We start from the raw sequence: 23,232 nt of genomic DNA on the forward strand, positions 1-23,232 counted from the left end.
TTCTACCACGGCTTGTAAGTCTTAGTCTGATGCTGTTTCCCTCTTCTCCCAATCTCTCCAAGGAATATGATTCACACGTTTTCAGATTTATTTGAACAAAATGCAATAAATATGCTGCTTCAATTTTAACTGCTGGCCTGTAGCCAGGGTTTTTAATGAATCTGGCCTGTGCTACTGAACTGTTCAAGGATCTCCAGGGCTCTGGGCACTGTGAGATTATACACGGTGGTTTGCACACACATACGCATGGACACACACACACACACACACACACACACACACACCCCTCTCTCCCCTAACTCCTTCCTATTCCCTGAGGGCCAGTGACTCACAGTCAACTGCAGGTTTTTTCTTTTTCTTTTTTTTTTGAGCTGACTCTAGTTAAAATTAGCTGGAGTCTTTATTGTTCAAGGAGAGGAAGATGCCTTGTCTTTCACTGCTGCATGGAAGTGGCATCCACTACCACTCTCCTTTGGACTGCTATGCTGATCCCCCAAAGCCTAAATCATCAGCTTCCTCCCTCCATCCCCCCCACCCTCCATCCCCCCACCCACCCACTTTCTTTGTTTTCTTGCTAATGGTCAGTAGAACAGGCCCAGCCTGTGGGGACTTTCATATTAAAACAGCTGGCTTTGGGGATTTAATGTGGAGATAAAAGGATCCTGAATTGATTTTGACCAACCAAATAGTCTGTGCTGTGGGCTTTAGAGAGTGACAGGAAGGACAGGGGGTATGGCACTGTTCCCCAGACCATGGGAGAAAAGAACACACAAGGCCAACAGCAAATTGAGATGGCTTTCCCAGATCTTCGGGGAAACATGTCCTGTATGGAGAGGAACCACGGAATCTGCAAACCATTGTCTATCCGCCACGTGGTCCAACTTCTTCTTACTTCAGAAACGTATTTTTGAGGATCCAGAGTCCCAGGGCTGAGGGTAATACTGCTGTGCTGACACTGTTGGCCTCTGAGGACCTTGGCATTGTGAGATGTTCTCAGAGGTCCCTGCCTTCTGATATTCTGTTATCCTGGTGTCTGAGCTACGGAGCTCCCTGGTGTCCATGCCACCCTGATTTACCCTTGTGGTATTTCAGAACTGAGGCTTTCCCAGCTAAACTCTCCTCAATTTCTCATTTTCCTGAAATGAAAAAAAGAAAGTACTCCCCCACCACCACCCAAATTTTTTGTCCTTCTCTGATTGCTGAAAACATAAAGCACCACATCATCTCCTGTATAATACTCTTCAATTGCAACGTATTTCTTAGATAGTCTGAAAAACGTACCATCTTGCTGCAGCTTCCAACAGTAGTGTCCATGGTGTGGTTTCATGTATGATGATTTGCTCTGTCTCTGCCCTTGTCAAACGCTGCTGTCATTTAGTGAAACATGAGTTTGTTGGGTACATGATTGTGGCTGGTGAGACACACCGGGAAACACACGCACAGTATAGCTACAGACTCTTCTTAAATTAATAATTATCTTACTGGGAAGTCAAAATTTCAGCGAAGCATAATAATATTAATAACAATATACCCACTAGGAGCCAAGTGGCATGCTAAATACTTAATGGACTTTTCCACCCTTCATTTAAGCCTTACATCAAAATTTTTCAGATCTCTCTGTTCAGTCTTGTTTTTCACAGATAGAGAAATTAAGGCCAGGAGTGGAGAAATGTCTCTGTGGTTAAGAGCACTCATTGGCTGCTTTTCCAGAAGTCCGGAGTTGAGTTCAGTTCCCAGCAATGACAGGGAATTGTCACTCCCAACCTCCTATAATGACATCTGATGCCCTCTTCTGGCATGTAGGCATGCATACAGAGTACTCATATATTGTTTGGTTTTTTTTTTTTTTTTTTTTTTTTTTTTTTTTTTTTTTTTTGAAACAAAGTTTACAAAAATAATATTGAATTTGTTTGCACGAAGCAGGGGCAGTGGTTGGTATATCTGACTGATCCTAGGAGTTTAACTGTCACATAGTCAAGGATTAAAAGGTGGCGATCCAATTGAGGTCAAAGGTATAGAAGCACGAGGGAGGAAGGTTATGTGACAGGAGTCTGCAGGGATTATCTGAGGATGATAAAGGGGAGGCAACGTTCGGTCCACAGGTGAGAGGAGATGCTGGCTCATAGGTGCAAAGAAACAAAAATTGCATATGAGGATATGAGGAGCCCCAAGGACCACTGTCAGCCTGGCCAAGTCTTCTTTCCTACAGGAAGAACCTTTGATGAAAGGTTGGAGAGAAAAAGCCTCTACCTGTCCAAACTGAGAGCCCAGGAGCTCTCAACTTTGGGTGTCCTTCAAATAAAGTTCTGGCCTGTGGAATAGCTGCCCTCAGATAACTTTGATGATTTAGAAAAACACATTCCACTTATTACATAACCAACACTGGAAAAATAAGGTTTTACTGTCAGTTTTATAACAGAGCAAATGTAATAATTTCCAGGTTTAGAAAATGGAGTAGGACATTTTATTTTACTTGACAAATAGAAATTGAATTGTGTCTGTTTATTCTGTATAACATGTTGTTCTGAAATATGTATACATAGTGGGATACTTAAGTTGTCTGAATAAGCATATCCGTTAGCTCACAGACTTGGAATTTTTGTGAGGACATTTAATTTTTTTTTAATATTGCATTTGCCTTATTGACATTTCCTGACCACTTCATTTGCTCTGTGGTACTTGATTTCAGCTTGAGAAGTCTAATTCCTTGACGCCTGTTCATCTTGGATGTGTTTTGTTTTGTTTTGATTCTGGATTCATGGTGATTTCCATAGCTGTGGCTTCTTTGTACCTTTTTTCTTAGGTTCATTTTTAGTCATATTTTTCATACAATGTGTTTTAATCAGATTCTTGCCCTTCCCCCAACTCTCCTCACATCCTTCCTGCCTTCTTACCCACCCAACTTCATGTTCCATTTCTCTCTCAAAATAAGGAAGAAAGGAAAATAAAAACAAACTAAAAAATTTACAAAACAAATAAGACAAAAGATTGCAAAGCAAAACAGCAAGTGTACAAAAATAAAAAAAAAATCATGGAGTTCATTTTGTGTTAGCCAGCGGCTCCTAGGAGTAGGGCTTGCCCTGGAGTGTGGCTGATAAACCTAGTAAGACTTAATTGGAAAAACAGATTTCTTTTCCCTTTCCTATCAGCTATGAATTCTTTGTTCCAGGTGGGATTTTATGTCTACTTCTTCTCTGTGTTTAGATTTTGTCTATTTTAAAGCTATGCAGGTCTTGTGCATGCTGTCAGTCTCCTGCGTTCCTATGTGTATTGGTCCTGCTCTGTCTCAATGACATTATTCTTTCAGAGTTGTCTACCAGCTCCGGCACTTACAATGTTTTCACTCCCTCTTCTGCATAGATCCCTGATACATGAGAGGAATGGTTTGTGAAAGACATTTCACTTAAGACCAAGTGCTCCAAAGTCTCTCACTTTTTGCACATTGACCAGTTAATACTACGTAGTGAAAAAAAAAAAAAAAAAAAAAAAGCTTTTCAAATGTGGGCTGAGTAATGTGCTGATCCGTGGGTATAGAAATATAGCATTAATAGCCAATATTTTTTTATTTTAGTTTTTCCTTTTGTTTTTGTTTTGTGTTATGTTTCTTTAGCACAATAATAATGGTGGCGCTCCTCCTCCCCAAATTAGGGTCTATGACATAATATAGGTGTGGATTCTTGGATAATTTATTGATATTGGTTCTTTCTTATGGAGTGGGCCTTAAATACAATGAAAAAGTGATTGGTTACTACCATAATGTTTGTGCCACTATTTACAAGTATATATAGGCAGGTCACTTTTGTAGGTCACAGGGTTTAGAACTAGATAATATTTATGATTTCCCTACTTGTAGCCTATTTAAAAAATGTTTTGTTTCTTTTGGTTTTTTGTTTGTTTTTTTAACTTCTAAGTCCCAATTTATTTCCTGGAGAGAATCAAGAAACAAGACACTTGCTGGCAAGGATTATATTTCTCCACTTTTGCCTAAAGGACATACACGAAAACTACCTCTTGTTCTTGTCACTGTCAGGGGTCCAGACACTAACATATACATATATATTTCTAATATTCTGAGGAAAGAAAGTCTGCTTAAAAGAAGTTACAGCAGAAAGACTTCCATTCAATTCTTGTCAACACCGAGGTCTATGAGAACCCAACCTCAGCCTCATTTTCCTCAGACACAAAATATGGTTAGTGAGTGTTAGAAGATTTTAGATTTAAAGTGATACATGTGATTCTTTCTAAATTCTATGAGGAAACCTTGGACTGTTAGTTGGCCCTGAAATAACCACAAAGGTTTTATTAAAAAGTGCCTTCCTCTGTAAGTCAGCCCTGAGGCATGCTTTTGATCTCCAGATGGTACCTACATCTCCATGATTTGAAAAACGAACAAAAAAAACAAAACAAAACAAACAAACAAACAACAACAGGGAAGATTGGACATGGCCTGTCCATACACAATAAAACTATCTTGTGTTATTTAGTTTACCATAAAACAGAAGATCTTAGGGTTGGGAAGATGGTACAGTACCTGCTGCTCTTCCAAACAACTAGAGTTCAGTCCCAGCACTCATGTCCATTGGCTCACAACAGCCGATCAAATTCCACCTCCAGCAGATCGTACTTTTTCTTTAAGTGAGAGCTCTCTTATCTTCTCCAAAGTCAAAGTCCTACTCCCATTTGGCTCTCAATCTTCCTGTGAGTTGAGCAAGTTGTTTCCCCACTATTTAAGACCAAAGAAAACCTCTCTCTACTCAAGAGAAAAAAATCAGAAAGAATCCTAGACCAGACTGTCTCTAGTGTTTCCCCCACTCTACTTTGTAGGTTTTCTTTGTCAATATAAACTCTATGTCAACAACATCTAATGTCACTCCAACCAGCATAATCTAATAAATGCCTAGGCCGTGAGTGTGCAAACTGGTCCATATAGCATGAGTGCTAAGTGGATCATTTACTCTCATATATTCATCTATAAATTCCAGTGTTTCTGTGTGGTACTCATCCCAGCAACCATTATTCCTGTTTTCCCAGTGGTAGGAGGAAGTTCAATTTGTATGACTTGTCATTGATGCAATGACTTGTCCTTTCTCAAATTTATACTGTTGCTTCCTCATCCTGGTGTTGTTTAACAAAGGTGAGGTCTACCAATGTCCTTTTTTTTCTTCATTACAGTTGCTCAATATATGTTGGAGTAATTATTGATTTAGGCATTTTGTCCCTGCTTCCTGGGGTTTCTCTCATGTCCCCTCTGCCAATGTTTCCAACTTGTTGAAGATCCAGGTAAGGTGTCAATTCTCAATGATGTCTTTCCTGTTCCAATAGAGGCGACACCCCTTGTCCTGTGAAGCCCCATCCCTTCCTTACAACCAGCCCTTTGGTACTCATCATAAAGTACTTACCACATCAACTTCTCTACATTTTTCTTTGGCGCTTTAAGAACAGAGATTTGCCTTTGGATTTTTGTATTTAGGTCTGAGATAAAGGCAAAAGTTATTGTTGCATTGTTGAGTGAATGGAATCACTGAGAAGACTTACTCACTTACACAGCTTCGCCTTCAGCCTTGATAATATACGCCCAGAGCTCAACTTTTTAACCACGTTGAAATGCATCTTTCATAAAAATAATCCAGTTGTTGGTACTGTAGCCTTTACTATGGTATCATTAGCATAAATTCTTATTTTTGACCATTTCCATTATGTATGTTTGCATTGAATCTAAACAATAAATAAGTTCCATTATTTTACTAGTACTTTAGATTATGCTAGGTAAAATCACTGCAGTAAATCTCTAGCTTGGTCCCAGGGGCTGTGAAAGGTAATAAGAGTGGTCCTTTCCACTCAGGGTAGATTGTTATTTTTATTTAAATTTCTTGTTTCTGAATCTTATTTCTTCAAGTAGGTAGTTGGCTTCCCTAAGAGTGGACTGTTCCCTACATGCTAAGGACCCCCCAGAGGACCTGAAATTGCTGTGTTCACAGTAGGCAAGAACACTCCTGAAGAATAATACATAAATAAAACTGTTTTCCGTCACCTAGCAATTTATTGAAAAAAATGTATCATCACGTTAATTATTTAGAAGTCCACATGACTTTCCTTCCTGGGGCCCCAGCTCTCAGAAAAGACAGCAGGGGTGAGGCTCTCTTTGGCCAACAAGGCTTCTTCCAGGTTGTAGACATTCCCATTACTCCTTTATTAGTAGCCTCTTGCCTGCTTGCCTTTGGTTTTCGTCCTCTGTGCTGGAGATTGAACTTAGGGCCTCACCCAAGCTAGATGATGCCTTTCCAATGAATGCCCCAGGTTCTCTGGACATCTCCCTAGCTGGCCTCTTCTGAGCATGACTTCAGCCACGGCCACAGAGTAAGCATTTCACAGACATCATCAGTTTAATCCCTATCACACCCTCCAAGCTAGTTTATTAAACTTTTTTTTCTTATAAAGTAAGGAAACTGAAGCTTTAAAAGGTTACATCACTTAAACGAGGTCAACACTTAAGTGATAGAGTGTGGATTTTCAGCCGAGGTCCATCTGGCTCTAGGGTCACAGACTTAGCCCCAGCTTAAATCTCCTTCTCTTTAAGTGGCTTATTCCCAATCATGGGCTAACACATTTGGACTCTGCCTCCTGCATGAAATGTTCCTATCTCCATATCTTTGCTTTCACTTTCTCCATTGATCCCCTCCCTTCTCTAGGATAAAGATTATAATTTGTCCCAGATGCCTTTTATTGTGAGCTAACATCTCATATTCCCCTCTCCAACCCCCGTGACCTTGAATGATTTGAGACTGCTTCTGTGGATGTGCTTATTCCGTTTTGAAATGCCAGATTGTCTTTGGAGCTCCCAGTCTTTGGCCTGCCAAATGGAACCCAGAGTACAGAAGTCCTTGCTATCTATCCTCTGTCATGATGGGCTCTGGGTAGCTGGATTGACTCCTGTGACTCTTTGAATGCAAAGTGCCATAATCTCTTCACTAGAGCCAAACCTCTGTAGTAACAGTTTCTTCTATGATCATAAGAGTAACCACAGGTTCTTTATCCACAGCGTCTACATCTGGAAATTCCCCTATTCTTTTCTGCATGACTTAAAGACCTCCCTAAATATGTTAACTACTGAAATGCTTCCCTTTCATCTTAAACCGTATTATCGGTTACTCAACAGTGGGAAGATGTGCCATCAGTTAGCTTTATGTACCACAGAGTAATTTGAATCAGCACCGCATCGCTCTAATCGAACTTGCTTCAGACCACTTTAGGGGCTAGGCAGCACTAGAATTACCTTAGTTAGTACATGGTTGAGAAAATGCATTGCTTTCATTTCTCGAACAGAGCCTTGCAAAATCAACCAAGTACAAAGCAATGTTGAGATGCATTTAACCTCATTAGTTTCCAGAGGACCGACGATCTCCAATCCGTCAGAGTTGAACTACATTAGTGAGACTCAACTATTTCCAAATCTCATTTACATAATGGATGAGATGTGAAATGAGCCCGATGCAAGAGGAGCCACCCGGAGGCACTAAAGTTTATCACAATACGTAAGAGTTCTTTTAGATCATTGCATTAAATTCCCACTAACAAGATAACAAATTAATTGCCTTTATTACTGTACTAGCCCAAAGTCTATTGAGTACAGAGTATCAACCTAGAAAAGCAGCTGGGCTTCCAACGGTGGTGGGCAGGAAGGATTTGTACAAGGAGATAATGAACATCCCCCTTGATTTTTTTTCCCTGCCCCTTTAAGAAATTCCAGGCACCTCTGTAATCTGATGGTGGACTTTGGCTTTATTAGTGAGGTAGGCGAGGATGAGTAAATCAACTGTATCAGACAAGCCTCAGGACATCTAGAAATTGATCATTCTGCCGAAATAAGCACTCTGTGTTTATTAGCTGGGAGTTCATCACTATCGCTTCTCCTCATCCAATTCCTAAGAGATTTCAAAGCCATCATCATGGTATTAGCTCGTCTGGCTGAACTACTAGAGATAAAGATTAGGAGATCTATCTAATGATGGGTCTGAGTTTCTGTGGTTCTGTATTTTTTTTCTTTCTTTCTTCTATTGCCCAGAAGAGAGCTTTACTAACACACGGTTCATGTCTATATCTGCACACCTGCACACAATCACAGTGCATTTGTACCCAGTAAGATGAATTCAAATAATGGGATAAAGTAAATGCTTTCAAGAAATTCCTTAAAGATCACAAAACAGTGAATTCATCCCTAACATAAAGAAATGGTCACTTAACAAGGATATATGTTAAGTTGATTTCTCTAGCCAGAAACAGTGGACAATATTGTACTGAGAATAATTAGATTCCATCATCACATTTATAATTAAACTCTCTGTCAGTGATTAGACATCTATAGATATGGTCAGGAAGAATGACTGCATATGAAACTGCTCTCCCACAAACCAGTAAATATGCATTTATCTATTTATACATATATTTATATACACACATGGACTAACCTCCTGATATGAAGCTTTTTCTCAGTGTGCCTTCTAAATAAGCAGTAATCAAAATGCAAATGAGGTGACCCAGTTAGCATCACATGCAGGTCTGTCTTGCCACACAGATGTGCTATGCAACCGTATACTCTAGAGGTAGATGGAGAGACACTGCAAAAAGAGTTTACACTAACTGATGCTGATGTCTCAAGCTCAGCACATTCTGGAGAATCCAGGGAAGAATCTTTCAGAAACAATAGGTCCTCTACTCTATATTACATCTATTGTTTCCAGGCAGCCCTGTGAATACAGACTCGCAAGCATGCACTAGGGGGACAAACAAACTTGTTCTCTGAAGTTGGAAAATTCAACCCTTGAAACAACATAGCCCACAAGATAGCCTGGGCTGAGGAGGAGACAAATGCAGTGTAACACTAAGTAAAAATAAGTTGCTTGCTCTCAGCAAGGGTGGGGCCTAACTGATTTCCATCCCAAAGAAACTACTTTGCCTCACTTTCCTGAAGTCCTTATGTATTCCTCAACAGCCTATTGCAGAGCTTCATACACATTTTAGTAGTAAATATGTAACTGACCTGCTCCCAAAGGATATAAAGAGTATACTGGAAGCATTGTACTATTAAATTGGTTTTAATTACATGTGCGGATTTGTTCCTCCCTTGTTATTACCTTTTGTAAATCCCCTTATTATATTTTCCAAGGACAGGCAACCCTATTGTCTGCATTTTTTAAATCATGGATGAAATTACATCAGCATTACATTGGTTTTATCTGCCCTTTGTCCTTTTGTAGTGTGTATAGTGTGTGTGTGTGTGTGTGTGTGTGTGTGTGTGTGTGTGTGTGTGTGCGCGTGCGTGTGTTTGGAAATTTTAGCAAGATTCATATCAGAATCGAAAGGTTTCTATGAATCCTGATCATGCTGCAGGATTTTCTCTCTGTATATATGTTATTCTTCTCAGCAGACCTGGAGTCTGAGATATCATATCATTCCAAAGCCTTGTGACTTGGAATGTCTCTTCTTTTTGCAATTTTGGTAGTGGGTGGATCCTCTGTATGATATCATTGAGCACTTAGAGAGAACGCCTTTCTGCTCGTCAAACCTTTCCACTGCAATATGAAGAAAGACTAAATCCGAATCTCTATATCATATCACACAAGGTGAAATGCACTCAGATGTGAGTCTGTCTATGATTAAAGCAGTTCCCCTTTAATCGTGTCTACAGGCACTTCTAACAAAAGAGAGCTAAGAACAAACCATGCTGTTTAGAAGTTTCTCTGGCATTTGAAAGTTTAGAATCAGAATAATGGACTGGAGTAGATTCTGGCCGGAAGACAGAAGCAGAAAAGCCTTCCTTACATTGTCCGACTTCATCCAGCAAGTGTGGGGGGGAAAGCCAGGGTCTCTTACTTCCAGTCTCTTATTTCTCAACTTATCAATATCCTTATCTCTAATGTGATTTATTGACTCTACATAGTCATCGAACAATTTATTTGCATCAGTTTTATGCTGGAAATGTATTTTTAAAAGGCTAAGCTCATTGACTCCTACGGGATCGAAGCTGTTCAGGGCACAGACATAACTTAAATGTGAGGAGTAAGTTTTAAATGAGACAGTTAGTCCTAAGAATGTGTCACTGAGAACTAATAATGGCTGACGTAATGGGTACTTAGTAAGGTGAGGCACTGTAATCATGATTTTTTTTGTTTTAATATTAGTTTTTACTTGTTATTACAACAGATTTCTACAAACTTACATGTTTAAATAAGGCAAATGTATCACATTACATTATTGGAAATCACATGTCCAAAGTGGTCTCACTGAGCAAAACTCAAGGGTAGATTATTTCCTGAGAGCTATAGTGGGGGTGATTTCTTTGATTTTTGGCATCTGTAAATCACCTGTATCCCTTGGCTTCTGACCTTTTTTCTTGTGTCTTAAAAGCCAGTGACAAAGCTTCTATTCCACTGCCACCATCATATGTGGTCCTTTCTTCTCTGCTCTGCCCTGTACCTCTACCATATTGGTCTCCTGTGATTACGTTGTGCTCATTTGGATAAATACATATATCGCCGCTATTTGTGGTCAACTGATTAGAGATATCTATAGGCTAGTGTCTTCAACCTTAATTCTCATTTGCATTTTTACAGAACATGTGCACAGGTTTTAGGAATTAACACGTGAGTAATTCTTCTAGGGAAGACAGGGCATGACTTCCCCTCCAATAGTACAAAGCCTGCTTATTTCTCCTTAACTGACAAAGAAACTGGCAGAGAGCTAATATCACTTTCTCAAAAAAAAAAAAAATCACACAACTAGTGAAGTGTTACTCTAAGAAATATATTTTTAGCTTCTACGTTATACCAGAAAAGTGAATTTTTAGATATTAAGAATATGTGACTTAGTGAAAACAACGTCTAAAAGCTTTGGGCCTTGAAGGATAGGGATGCTGATTCTATATAGTCATGTACTCAACAAACCTCTTAAAGTATCTCATGTCTATCAAATAAAGTCATAAGGAATGAAAAGAAATGTATGATTTTGGACTATTAGCATTTTATAGATACCTAGAAGAACTGGCAGAGAAATAAAGACATTCAGATCAAGACCTAGATCCTATAGTCAGAATTTTGCACAGTGAAATGGCAGATTGGAGAAGAAACACTTAAGTCTGCCTGATTGCAGGGGGACATCGTCCTTTGCTCTCCTGCTTTTCCCAACACATCACCCTGTACTTTCTCTATATAACCTTCTTCTCTCGGTAACAGAAAGAATTGTTGGGTTTGCTTTTGTTCTTAACACTTTCTTGTTCTATCTGGCTGTCTCTCCACTTTTAGTTACTGAATTCTATCCACATTTCAAGACTGAGACCTTTGAGTGAAAAAGTGTTTCCATTCAAGGAGAGTTTGAGTCCTCAGAACCTAATGCTATCTGGCACACACAGAGAGTCAGGAGTGCTGAATACTAGTAAGGAGTGCAAATGCAGTCTCTCCAAGCCAGTAGGTTTTGTCTTTGCTTTCTAAATCAGGACAGACTCACTTGGCCTCCTATCTTGTCAGATTGATCAGTTTGATTGTTTGTTTGTTTGTTTCTCGTATCTCTTTCTCGTTGGCTACACTACCTCTGTAAGACAGAGATTACTAACTTCTAAGGTTGGGTAGGTACCGCTGAAGCAACTATATGCTTCATAATAATCAGCTCTAGGCCTGTTGGACAGTAGTATGATTAAAAGTGACCTTGCCTGAGCTCGAGCTTTTAAGGTCTTAAAATGAAGTAAAACTCATCTGTCACGAAATTAGTGATGGTAATCCCTGTTGAACTGGTTGGTTATTTGGGTTCTATGAACTCTTTGATTGAAAGCCAGCTTTTGTTCTTCTCTCTAAGACACGAGGACACAAGACATATGTACTCAGGGTGCCATGCCTTTTGCTAATTTACAAATGCCCCTCTTAACAAAACTCAGGATCCATAAAGACACATCCATCTGGATCCAACTGGATGCCTCTTTCTAATGATGTCATATAAATAGTAAAGATTCTGCTTCTTGATGGCTAATATCCATAAGCCCTTTAGTACCTGTCTTCATGGAAACTAATGGCTACTCTTTGCTCTATAGAAATCATTACAGCATAACTCTTTTAGGAAATGGGAACTTCATTTTGATCAGTGCCATATTGTTGATAGGATGGATATTGACTATGTACTTGTGAATTAATGAGTAGCATGATGCAACAAAAATAGACTTTGGAGTCAGAGAAATGGCTATGCCTGCCTCACATGAGTTTGATCACTGCCACCCATGTAAAAATGGAAAGTTAGAAGCAACTCCATAAAGTTGTTTTCTGGAGTCTTCATGTGTGCTATGGCATGTACACATATATACACAACCACATCATACATACCCACACGATAAAAATCATAAAGAATATTTTTAAATAAATGAGATAAAATTTACTGGATTTGGCACATGCAAAAGTATGATTTCAAAGATTGGAAGATTTCCTACAATCACATTCTTCTGGATCATGGATTCCCTTTGTAGGCCATGGGTAAAATCCATCTCCATACTACAAAGGAGGTAAGCCGTAGAATATTAATTGGCAACTGGCTAATCAGAAAGTGAGTGATTGTTAAAATTGTAAAAAACCCCAAGAGTCAGAATCTTGTGAAACTCGGAGAGCTTTGACTTGAAACATGGACGTGTGCATCACTTCATTTGCTTGCATGATCTGTGAGCATGGGTGGGTATCTGGTTTGCTGGGCCTCTGTTCCCTCATATATGAATCAGTGGGCTCACCATGTACCTCTTACCATCCACAAATAGCACATTACATGTCAAAATCCTTTGCAAATTAAAAGCTACCTAACTGATCAATGGATTTTAATTGCCCATTCATACAAATTTCGAATTCTTCAGAATAAGTAGAGGTGAGGGAGGTGATCTGAAGAACCAGCCATCCCAGGGGGATTACTTTGTCCCACCACACAACAGCATACACATCCACTGCAGGAAGCACCTGCATTTGAAAATTTTAGAATTTGAAAATTAATTAAGCTACTCATCAAGCTTACGTGAGCCAAGTTCTGTCTGCCAGATACACTGCTCTCTATGGTAGATGTACCAAGATGAAATCTGTGAGATTCTTCAATGATGAGCTGCCAGCTCCTATTTCAAGGAAGCCATGTGGAAGACCCAACAGTGAGTTGAAGTATCCAGATTGTGGCACCTCTGCCATCTGTATGGTCTTAGGGAAATCATATGACCTCTCTCGAACCTTTGTTTTCTCATCTACTAGGAAAGGGGAGTGAACAGCAGCAGTCACGTGAAGAGCATTTGTTTTTCAAATCCTTTTGCTTCCTTTTCCCTGTAAAGAAATGAGAAATGAAAGGGAACTGACTTTATGAACCTGAGTGAAACATACAAATTACTGAAGAGTAGGTTGCGTTTTACTTGCCAAGGTCACAAAGCTCATTAAAGGGACCCTGAGAAAGTCAACCACCAGCGACCCCGGATTCCACCATGACCCTTGTGACCTTGAATAACCTGGGGAAGAGGTAATTGAGTAGCTACTTCTTCTTCAGAAGGAAGAGAATCAAAATATTGAAGCTATTGACTCACCCGTAAGGCAGTAAACAGTGCTTTGGTCCCTGACCTTTCCGCATCCTGGGGCAGTCAATAACCTGGCCACTGGATTCAGCGCCAGCCAGTGATTTTGATTTGGAGTAGTTTAACCTTGAACTGAGCTCCAAGTAACCAAGGCAACAGGAAGTCAGCTCCCGCATCTCAGGAGACGAATCCATAAATCAAGTCTCTAATGCAAACACGATGCACAGGTAGAGATTTGAGGGGATAAGTGGTCTGAGAAATTACCTTTGAAAGTGAGTGACTGTCCCTGGATCTGCTCTACCATAGTTACAAAGAGATTTTTTTTTAATTTATCAATAGAGGTCAACAGGTTACTGTGATATATTTTCATATAAATAACTTTAAATTTTTCTCTTATTTCTGTCTTTTAATTATGACCAGATGTTAGATTAACGAAGTTATTAGTGTCATTATTTCTTCCTTTAAAAGCACACTGGCCTCTAAATATGCAAATATCAGTGCAATATGCTTTGTGTTGAACTACAGGAAAAATCAGAACTCATCTACCAAGAACGTTCTCTGTACAGACTCCCTACTGAATTTCTGTGATAATCCGTCCCCATACCCGGCCTTTCTGTATGCTCCTTTGTAAACAGTGGTGCATTTGTAAACAGTATGTGCAAGACTCTGCTTCTTTTTTTTCTTTTCTTTTCTTTTTTAAAGAATTGATTTTCTGCCTCTAAAACTCCAGTTTCTATGTACAGAGAGAGAAGCCAGGCCCAGTCTGGGAAGAAACTTTCCAAGTGTCCCATCATGGACCATCTGCTGTCACTAGATTGAAAGGAAACCAACTCTTACTTTGGCCGCCTGCACAGTGTTACTTCCCAAGGGGCTGCTCCCTCCCCCTACTCCATGCTCTCCAGACCCGCGCTCTCAGAAAGAGTGACTCCCTTGATCCCAAGTTTATCTGATAGACTTGTCCCTATATGCTATTTTTGGGTGTCCATCATCCCTTCAAAATCCAAAAATGACTGAGAAAAACATGAGGGCTAGTTTCCTGTTCCTTTTCTTAGATATAATTTTAAAAGTTGACAACTCCTAAATTGTCTAGGGTCTTTGCAGAAGCTGCACAGCAGTGATCTGAATGACAGAGTGTTTTCAGTGTGGTTTTATGGCATTTCACGTAGTCTGTATCGTAAACACTTGAGTGGCAAGTGTACCCAGCAGAGGTATGCTCAGACCAGCTCTAATGAGATGATGTGGACTGAGACTAATTTAGATTGTAAACATTTGCATGAAAATGGGTACAACTGAAATGACTGGAAATCAGTCTATTCCCAAGTGAGGGTTAAATATTCATCTAATAATCCTGTTTATTGCTTCCATTCCCCAAACACGTCATAATTTAAATAGAAAGGTATCTGCTTAACCTGCATCTACAGGTACAGAAATGCCTTGTTGGTGACTTTTCCAAAGCAGCAGTTGTACAGTGTAATGAATCCTGATAGCTTAGAAATCAGAAGTGTGTTTGGAAGGAATACTGCTGTGGTCTCGGAGAGAACCAAAAATAGGAGTTTTGTTTTGTTTTGTTTTGCTTCCTGCCTACTGTCCCTATCCATGATCAGATCAGACATGTTACCAGTCACAAACTACTCCAATATTATAGTCTAAGACATTCATAGATTTGTATTCCTCACCCCTCAAACTCAATGGAGAAAGGAAGTTAATATATGTTTGTAATTTTCAAAATTTTCAAAATACTTAAAATTGCTAGAAACAGTGGCTTATATTCATAATTCCAACTCCTAGGAGACTGAGACAGGAGGATTTCCACCTGAGTTGTAGGCCAGCGTAAGGCTACAGGCTGAGTTCCAGAATAGCCTGGAATACAGAGTGAGACCTTTCCCCTTCCTTAACATATACATGTATTCACATTATGATATGTATGGTATATGTGAAACAGTACAGGCTGGGAGGTAAAGGGGAACTCTTTCTAATCCTCATTTCCTACTTCACACAAAGCCCGGATCCCTCCTTCCTTACAGTAGCTCCTGGTAGCAATCTGGATAGATGTTCTTATAGGTGATTGTAGCTACTCTGGGTGTTATGCTCAGTCTATCTTAAGCACACCTGCATATTCTGCAAATAGAGCACCCTGTGCACTTTTGTGTATCTCTATGAATGTACCGTGTAATATTTCCCCATATAATTTGACATTTGTCTCCTTCTACCTTCAAAATACTCTGACATGCAAATTCAATTCAAGAAAGTGCAAAAAAAAATATGTGTTATTCATGGAATCTTAAGGAAGTTTCTGAGACAAGAACGGAGAATGGAAGGAGGGTGGCAGGGGAGAAAACAAAATAATAGCATGACGCACTCTTCAGGTGCTTCATTCAGTTGTGCAGTAAGACCTCTGTGCCATCAGCATGAAGCATGCTGGGATAGACCTGGATTGTGGTCAGTGTTGTATGGTCCAATAGGCCCAGATGATCCTGGCTTTAGCATTCAGCAACTGGAGATACCCAGCTCAACCAAAAAGCAGGGAGACTTTATTTATCTTTCTCTTAAGCTCTGCAAAAGGGTGTTCTTCTCATCTGTAAAATTGAAAAAATAGTAATAGCTATGGTCACGCCTCACTGAACTGCCATGAAGCCAAAGTGATTAAAGGTGATCTCACTGTAGTGACTGAGGTAACATTGCTCTAAGGAAGAGACTCTATCACTCAGGCTGATTGGCATGGGGAAGAATAGTGTCAAGAATAACTGACAAAACCTAATTTGTTAGTGTTGATCTTAGCAGAGTACAGCCTACAAAGAGAGGAAACCCAAACAGAAGGCTGTTTGACACAGACTGGGCACACTCAGCCTTCTAGGCTTAGATGTGGTTTACAGCTAGGAATTTAGATAGGTGTCCATAAATCCTTAACCTGATCAAGAAAGAGAGCTGAGCCTTTACTTACTGGTTCAAATTACTTCTAAGGAAGTCATGGGTCATATTTATCTCTATGTCAATAATAATAATAACAGTAATAGTAGTAGTAGTGGTGGTGGTAATAATAATAATAATAATAATAGACACATTAATAATAATGGTAGAGACTTTCAAAGCAAGAAGTATGTCCTGGAACTTATTCCAAGTGTCTAACCTTAATTAACTCACTGAGTGTCAAGCACAATTCACAAACTTTTGCTCTTGTCCCAGTTTTTAAGAAAGTTAACATTAAAAACTCAGCATAGTTTAAAACTATGAACTTAAGTATTAAGTTACATTAAATTATATTAAGTAACTTGTTATTGCTAATAGCCTGAAAGGGTCAGAGGTGGGAATCAGGATCCAGATTTAGATATTAAGGTCCAGACTATCTCAAGAGAGTATCAGGGGCTGGAACATCCTCGCTACCTGACCTGTGATGCTTGTGGAATCCTGACACTCAAAGTCCTCTGAATCAACTGCTCCAATCCAACCTGCATGGTCCTTCTCAGCCTTTAGCAGTCACATTCTGCAGGAAATAGTGTGTTTAGCATCCACACATGACAAAATAAATTTCTGGTCTATACCTCTTGTTGGAATTTCATTCATTTTAATGTGTGAATGATATTCATAGTATATTCCATTTTCTCAATAAAGCCAGCCACTGGTGAACACCTGACGTAATTACCTAACTGGATCCTGTTCCACCTTAACTATTCCTTTGAAAGTGTTCTTCTCAGCACCAAGGATGATTTACCCTTAGCCTCACAGTTCTCCACAAGCTTTGCAGAGTGTCTCCTCACCTCCTGTCATGCTGATCTTACAACTTTAGACTCTACAGCATCTGGAATGATAGTGCCCACGGCCATGGGAATTGGTCGTGTGCTGTTTTTCTCCTCTGGTACTCATGTCTTCCCGGCTAGGTGAGATGGAAGCCTCGCTAGGGTAGGGAGGGATCAAGTGAATTACCCTTCATACTGCATTGGTGTAACCTCTCTGTAAGGATGGGCTGCTAAATCCTCAGAAGGTTAATAGATACTCAATGCATTATACTGCTTCATTGGATCTATGTCTGGCCTCATATCTAGGCATCCATTCCAAATGACCCCCTAGTCCTAACCTAACCCTCAAACTGGCCATGACTATTTTTCTCTTCAAGTATTCTCAACTTCCTTTCTTTCTGTACTAGAAGGAGGACAAACAGTTCAACTATTTTTTCAGATTAAATTCAGGTTTTATGATGGTTGCCTTGCCGTTCCTTTAAATCAACTACAGGTTCTGGGATTACTGTTTTTCAGGGATGCCAAGTCCTCACTTAAAAGTGGACCAGACGGCAGCACACAGTAAGAGCGAGGGCTCAGGATCCACCATGATGGCCAGGAAGAAGCCAACTGCAGTGGACAGTGTTGCAATTCCCTCAGCGCCCGTGTTATCTCTCCTTGCTGCATCTGCAGCAACATCAGATGCAGGTGAGTTCTTTGCACATACAGAAGATGAGCACTTAAAAAGTCCTCTGGTCATGGCATAGTAAATGACATCACAATACACTGTAGAGGTCTACAAAGCTGTCAAAACTTATTGGCACAATTCAAATGGCCTCACAATCAATATAATAATTAAATTAAAGTCAACACGGAACTCTGGGATGAATATTTATGATCCCAGCACTCAGGTGGTGGAGACATAAAGATTGAAAGTTCAATCAAGGTCATCCTCAGCTACTTAGTGTGTTTAAATTAACAAATAAGTAAATGCATTTGTGATGGCAAGGACCAGGTTCTGAGAGTGTGAGTCAGTGATAAAGTACTTGTCTGATATGCCCAGGTCTCATCCATACTATCAGAAAATTAATTGGTTAATTAATTTAAATCAATTAATTTATTTAATCAGTAGTGTTTGTTCCCCAAAGTGATTGAGAATGTGGGGACCATTTGCATGTACATACCAAGATATCCAACAGTTTTTATCTAGAATGTCTAAAGAAACAAAACCAAGACAGTCCTTTCAGGAGATAACAAACCAACCTGTCCTTTAAAGTCCTCACCTCAGTGACTTTGTTCTGTAACACAGTACATCAATGGGGCAGGTTCCTTCTCACCAGTTGAAATGGTCTTTCGCCAGGCAACAGTCTTTATTGTCTGTAAATGCAACCGCGATCCCAGGTCATGACTGAATGTGAAGTGACTGGGCCCTGAACCCCCAAAAGCAAGTGTGAAATGTTGCCAACATCCAAGCACCTTGTGGTGGTGTCACAGTAGTAAGTGCTGGGAAGAAACCTTCAGCTCTGTGATGGCACAGAACTGTCTTCACCCTGAACCTAAGAATCAGGTTTCTTCCTCATAGAACCAGAGTGATTTCATGGCAAGTTTAATAAGTTATAAATGTGACGGGGTTAAACAATTAGAAAACCAAAGAAAAATTTCAAAGTGCTCTTTTAAAACTAGTGTTTAAGAGTCATATGTGGCACATGTCCAAGGCTCTGCAGTCACACACTAGGAAAAACAAGATGCATCTATGTATTGAAATATCTTAAGTGGAAAATGTAGAGGTGGTTCTGATGCTGTCCTATTCATCAATTGGGTTTTGATTTGCCAGTAAAGAAGCCATGGGCCAATTGCTGGGCGTAAGGAATAGGTGGTAAGACCCAAGCTTAACATGAAATTCAATACATTTCGTCTATACCTCATACTCTGTTTTGATTATTTTATTTTGAGAATTTCACACATGGAAGAGCAATGTATTTTCATTGTAACTCCTCCTCCCCAACATCCTCCTTTTAAAATCTTGTCCTCTCTTTCAATAATTTATGTGATGTATATTCTATTAAGTCTAGTTAGTGTTGCATGTGTGTGTATACATAAACATATACATATGTGATATACAGACACATGAATGTAGAAGTGACCCACTTGGGGATAAGTAGTCTACCAAGGACCCATCCTTGAAGAAAATTGACTCTCCTCTCTTTCATTTGCCTGTAGCTCTTCAACTAGAGAAAGGGCATTGAGATTCCTTTCTCTGTCTTTGCCAGAATGTTGGCTACTGTGGTTTTGTGCTGGCAACCATATTGTTAAGAGATCTTGAGTGTCCAGAAGGTACTCTTCTGCAGCTGTCCTTCCAGTTCACTGGCTATTACTGTCTTTCCACTCCCTCTTCCATGGTGTTCCTGAGCCTTGGGTATAGGAGTGATGTCCTATATGTGCCAGTTGATGGTAAGCACTCCACAGTCACTTGCTCTCTGTGCTTTAAGCATGAGTATTTAGAAGGCTGAAGTAATTCAACAAAAAAGTAATAAATAGTAGGTTCTCATCTATAGTCTTTTCAGCCATGGGTTTTTGGCTAGGTTTACAATACTGTCTTGAAGAAACCTTCTATCAAGTCTTAAGTTCAGTAAGGCAGGTCGTGATTACACCCAACAAATGAGTACCAAAATTTCACTGGGGAACCTATCTTGCTCGGCTGATCATTATTGCAATAATTGATCATTATTGCAATTTGAAGGATTTGCATCTGGGTAGAACTATTGAAAACATTTCTCTCTTGGTGGCTTACATGGCATCTTCTAATACTAGCAGAGCTGGTCATCAGGCAGGAGGCTTCCGGGCAGTACCAGCTCCACATCCCCACGTCCATTGACCTAAGTCTATGCTATCCTAATCAAGAGACTCTTACTGTCAAATTCTGGCAGGCAACCAAGAGCAATGCCAATTGTCTTTATTGTTTTGGGGGAGACTATAGATCGCTCTCAGTGAACAATGAACCTCACCTGGCGCTCGGCTTTTTGTTTGATGTGATAGTATATGATAATGTACCCGCCACCACTGGGTGGTGACATAGGGTGCATTACAGGATTTTATTTTTCTTTACAGCAGAATATAATTCGATTGTATGTATGTACCACATTTCCATTGTCCATTCATCAGTTGAAGGACATTTAGAATGTTTCCATTTCTTACCGGTTGTGAATATGTAAAACTAAGTATGGCGGAACAAGTACCTCCTTTTGACTGAGATCCATCCATGGAGTCTGGGATAGAATGTTCCATCGGCAGTTTCATATTGGTGTTCCAGCATTTGGAATTCTAAAGTTTGGGGATTTCAGGTTCGTAGATTAGAAGTATGTAACCTGTACCGTGTTCCCCCCAACCCCCTTTTACCTTTTTTTGTGATGCTGCAGGTGGAACCTAGGCACCACCCATGTTCAGCCAGTGCTTTATTATAAATTACATTCCCAGTCCTTACAGGGATTTTTTTCCCAAAGGTTAAAGTAATGGATACACTAAGAAAAGCCATCTAGGGATGATATACTCAAAACATAAAAGGACTTTCTCTTGACCCAGCCATTCATAGACACTGAACACAGGTACTGTTTTATCACATGTATGATCTAAGAAAGAAAGATCACCTAAGAACCAGGAAGGAAAGGTACCATTAAAAACTTTCTTCTTTATTATAGCATATTCTAATACCAGTCTAGGAGAAGCAACTAAATGGTAACAATTATTTGCTCTTCATCAGGTTTTAATAACTAATAGAGAGAGCCAAGAATGAGTGATGGTATCTCCTGTTCAGATGGATAACCTACACAGAGCTCTGTGAAAGAAACGATTGTACCGTATTTTCAGAAAAGGAATCTAAGAGTAGAGACCTCATTGCCCAGCAGCTGAACGATGGACAGTAGGCTCTCCAAGCCCATGGGTTCTACTTCTAGGTTTCCTGACCTCCTATGTTTACTGAGTCTACACCTTGCAGCTCACGATTTCACAATTCCTCAGTAGTCTCAAAGCCCTTGCCAGCAGTTAACCTCCAGATCTCTGCAGTCTTGCTCTGTTCCTCTTGCTTCCTCTGCTTTCTCTACTATCTCTCTCACCAATACCCAGCCGACCTCGCTTCGGCAAGGTCATGCCTTTGGCCAGAAGCAGTGCTTGGATGTGCTCTAACTCCACTGCAGGCAGTTTTTCTTCCTGTTCATATCTGATACATCTCCAAGACCCAGCCTGCCTCAGCTCCAGCACACACTCTCAGTACCCAGTGTTTAGGCTGCACTTACCATCTTCTCCTAGACCAGAATGTCTTCCTCACTAATTCCTTGTAATAAAGTTGTGTACATCTTGGAGAAGAGCTCATGACTTAGATTTTTACTGTATTCATGGCCTGTAAACTGATGGAACACTTCTTCATTATCTATCAAGTAAGTGTATAGGCGAGTGTGCTACGCATAGTGTCTACTGTGATTAGAAGCCAAAGAAGAGACTCGGGAATTGTCTTTGCTGCAAGCTCATCTTTTCATACGGCAGAATGCTGTGAGCAAAGGGCTCAGCTTGCCTGCATTCCCGTCCTTCCCAGAAGCCACCGGTAATTAGACAATGAGCCCAGTTGAAATAATAGCTTTCAGATTTTCATATACTCACTGTGGAATGAGAAGTTCTGTTGTGGGGTGGGGCAGATCAATGATATTATCAAAAGAAATTAAAGTAAGGAAAGTCATGTCATAGAAGAATGGGAGACCCTCGATGGACCAGTGGTACCTCTGTGGGAGGACATCCATGCAGAGAGAGCTGGATGCAGTACCATGACTGGGAATCCAGAAGGGAAAAGCTTGGACTACAGCAAAAGATCTGGGACATGGCCTGCACTATTCACCTTGAAAATACTGTTGGAACTTATTATGCACTGAGATCTCCCTTTATGGATTGAAGAAATGTGCTGCTTTTTTTTTTTTTTAACTTTTGCTTGCCAAGCACAGATATTTCCCAGAGGCCAAAGACAGGTGGTCCACAAATCCCCCCTGCACTCTTCAATTCAGTGTGAAAGACAGTGTTGTTGGGATCACACGCTTATGTGGGCTTACCTCCTCTACTTGCATCCAGCAGGTAATTTACAAATATGCCAAGCAGTCAGAAAAAGCAGGTGGGTATTAACGGCCTCAGTAATCAGAGCTAAGCCAAAACTCTCCTGTGTCAGGATGCGGGAACAGGCTATTTCATTTTGGCGGTATGAAATGAGACTCTCCTGAGAATTGCACAGATTTGGTTGATTTCCGGTCTCCGGCTGCAAAGCAGATCTTTTTTTCAGGGAACCAAGCCAGAGATCTCCCCCAGGTGCTAGAAGCCAGACCTTCATGAGATTCCATTCTCCACAGACAAATGGCTTCCTACAAACCTGGGGGACTTGGGAACCCACAGGTGGGCTCATATCCAACACTCTGCTCCATTCCATATGTGGAGAAAAGGATGCATCATGAGATTCAGAGATATGCCTGAGGTCACAGAGTTGGCTTTGGGTCATGCTCTCTCATCTCCTGCCTGAATTTTAGTGGATGCCCTCCTCTCACCATCAATGACAGATTTATTTCTTAGCTGTGAACCTCTGCTTGTTTACAGAGCAGTTAAGTGAAGCTCATGGCTTCCTTTGAAGCCACTCTCATTGGCTGGAGAAGATCACTCTAACTCTAACTAAGCACGTGCTCGACTGTTAATAGTTTCTGAGTTTGATTGTGTTAGATTGCGTGCTTGTGCAGTAGCCACGCATATGTCTCCGAAAACTATTCATTCGATTCTTGTTTTGCCTCGTTTCATCTCTCATGATCAACAAACTAAATTTAGAATTACTTTGTGCTTCATTTTTAAAATCAACTGGGTTTGATAACTTGTTTCCCATTTGGGTTACCATTTTTCACAGGACAGTTTGAGGAAGCATCTTTTGTTAAACTA

The 23,232-nt window shown here is 40.2% G+C and overlaps 1 protein-coding gene across 1 annotated transcript in view; it reads left to right on the forward strand.

The window, feature by feature from the left end:
- Setbp1 (SET binding protein 1) overlaps positions 1–23,232 on the forward strand; it is a 349,619-nt gene that overhangs the window by 299,094 nt on the left and 27,293 nt on the right. The window contains exon 5 of the mRNA XM_076912387.1: positions 17,818–17,988. Coding sequence (XP_076768502.1) covers positions 17,818–17,988 — 171 coding nt within the window. The remainder of the gene's footprint in view (positions 1–17,817; positions 17,989–23,232) is intronic.

This window comes from Arvicanthis niloticus, chromosome 14, assembly GCF_011762505.2.
Source record: "Arvicanthis niloticus isolate mArvNil1 chromosome 14, mArvNil1.pat.X, whole genome shotgun sequence".
NCBI lineage: Eukaryota > Metazoa > Chordata > Mammalia > Rodentia > Muridae > Arvicanthis > Arvicanthis niloticus.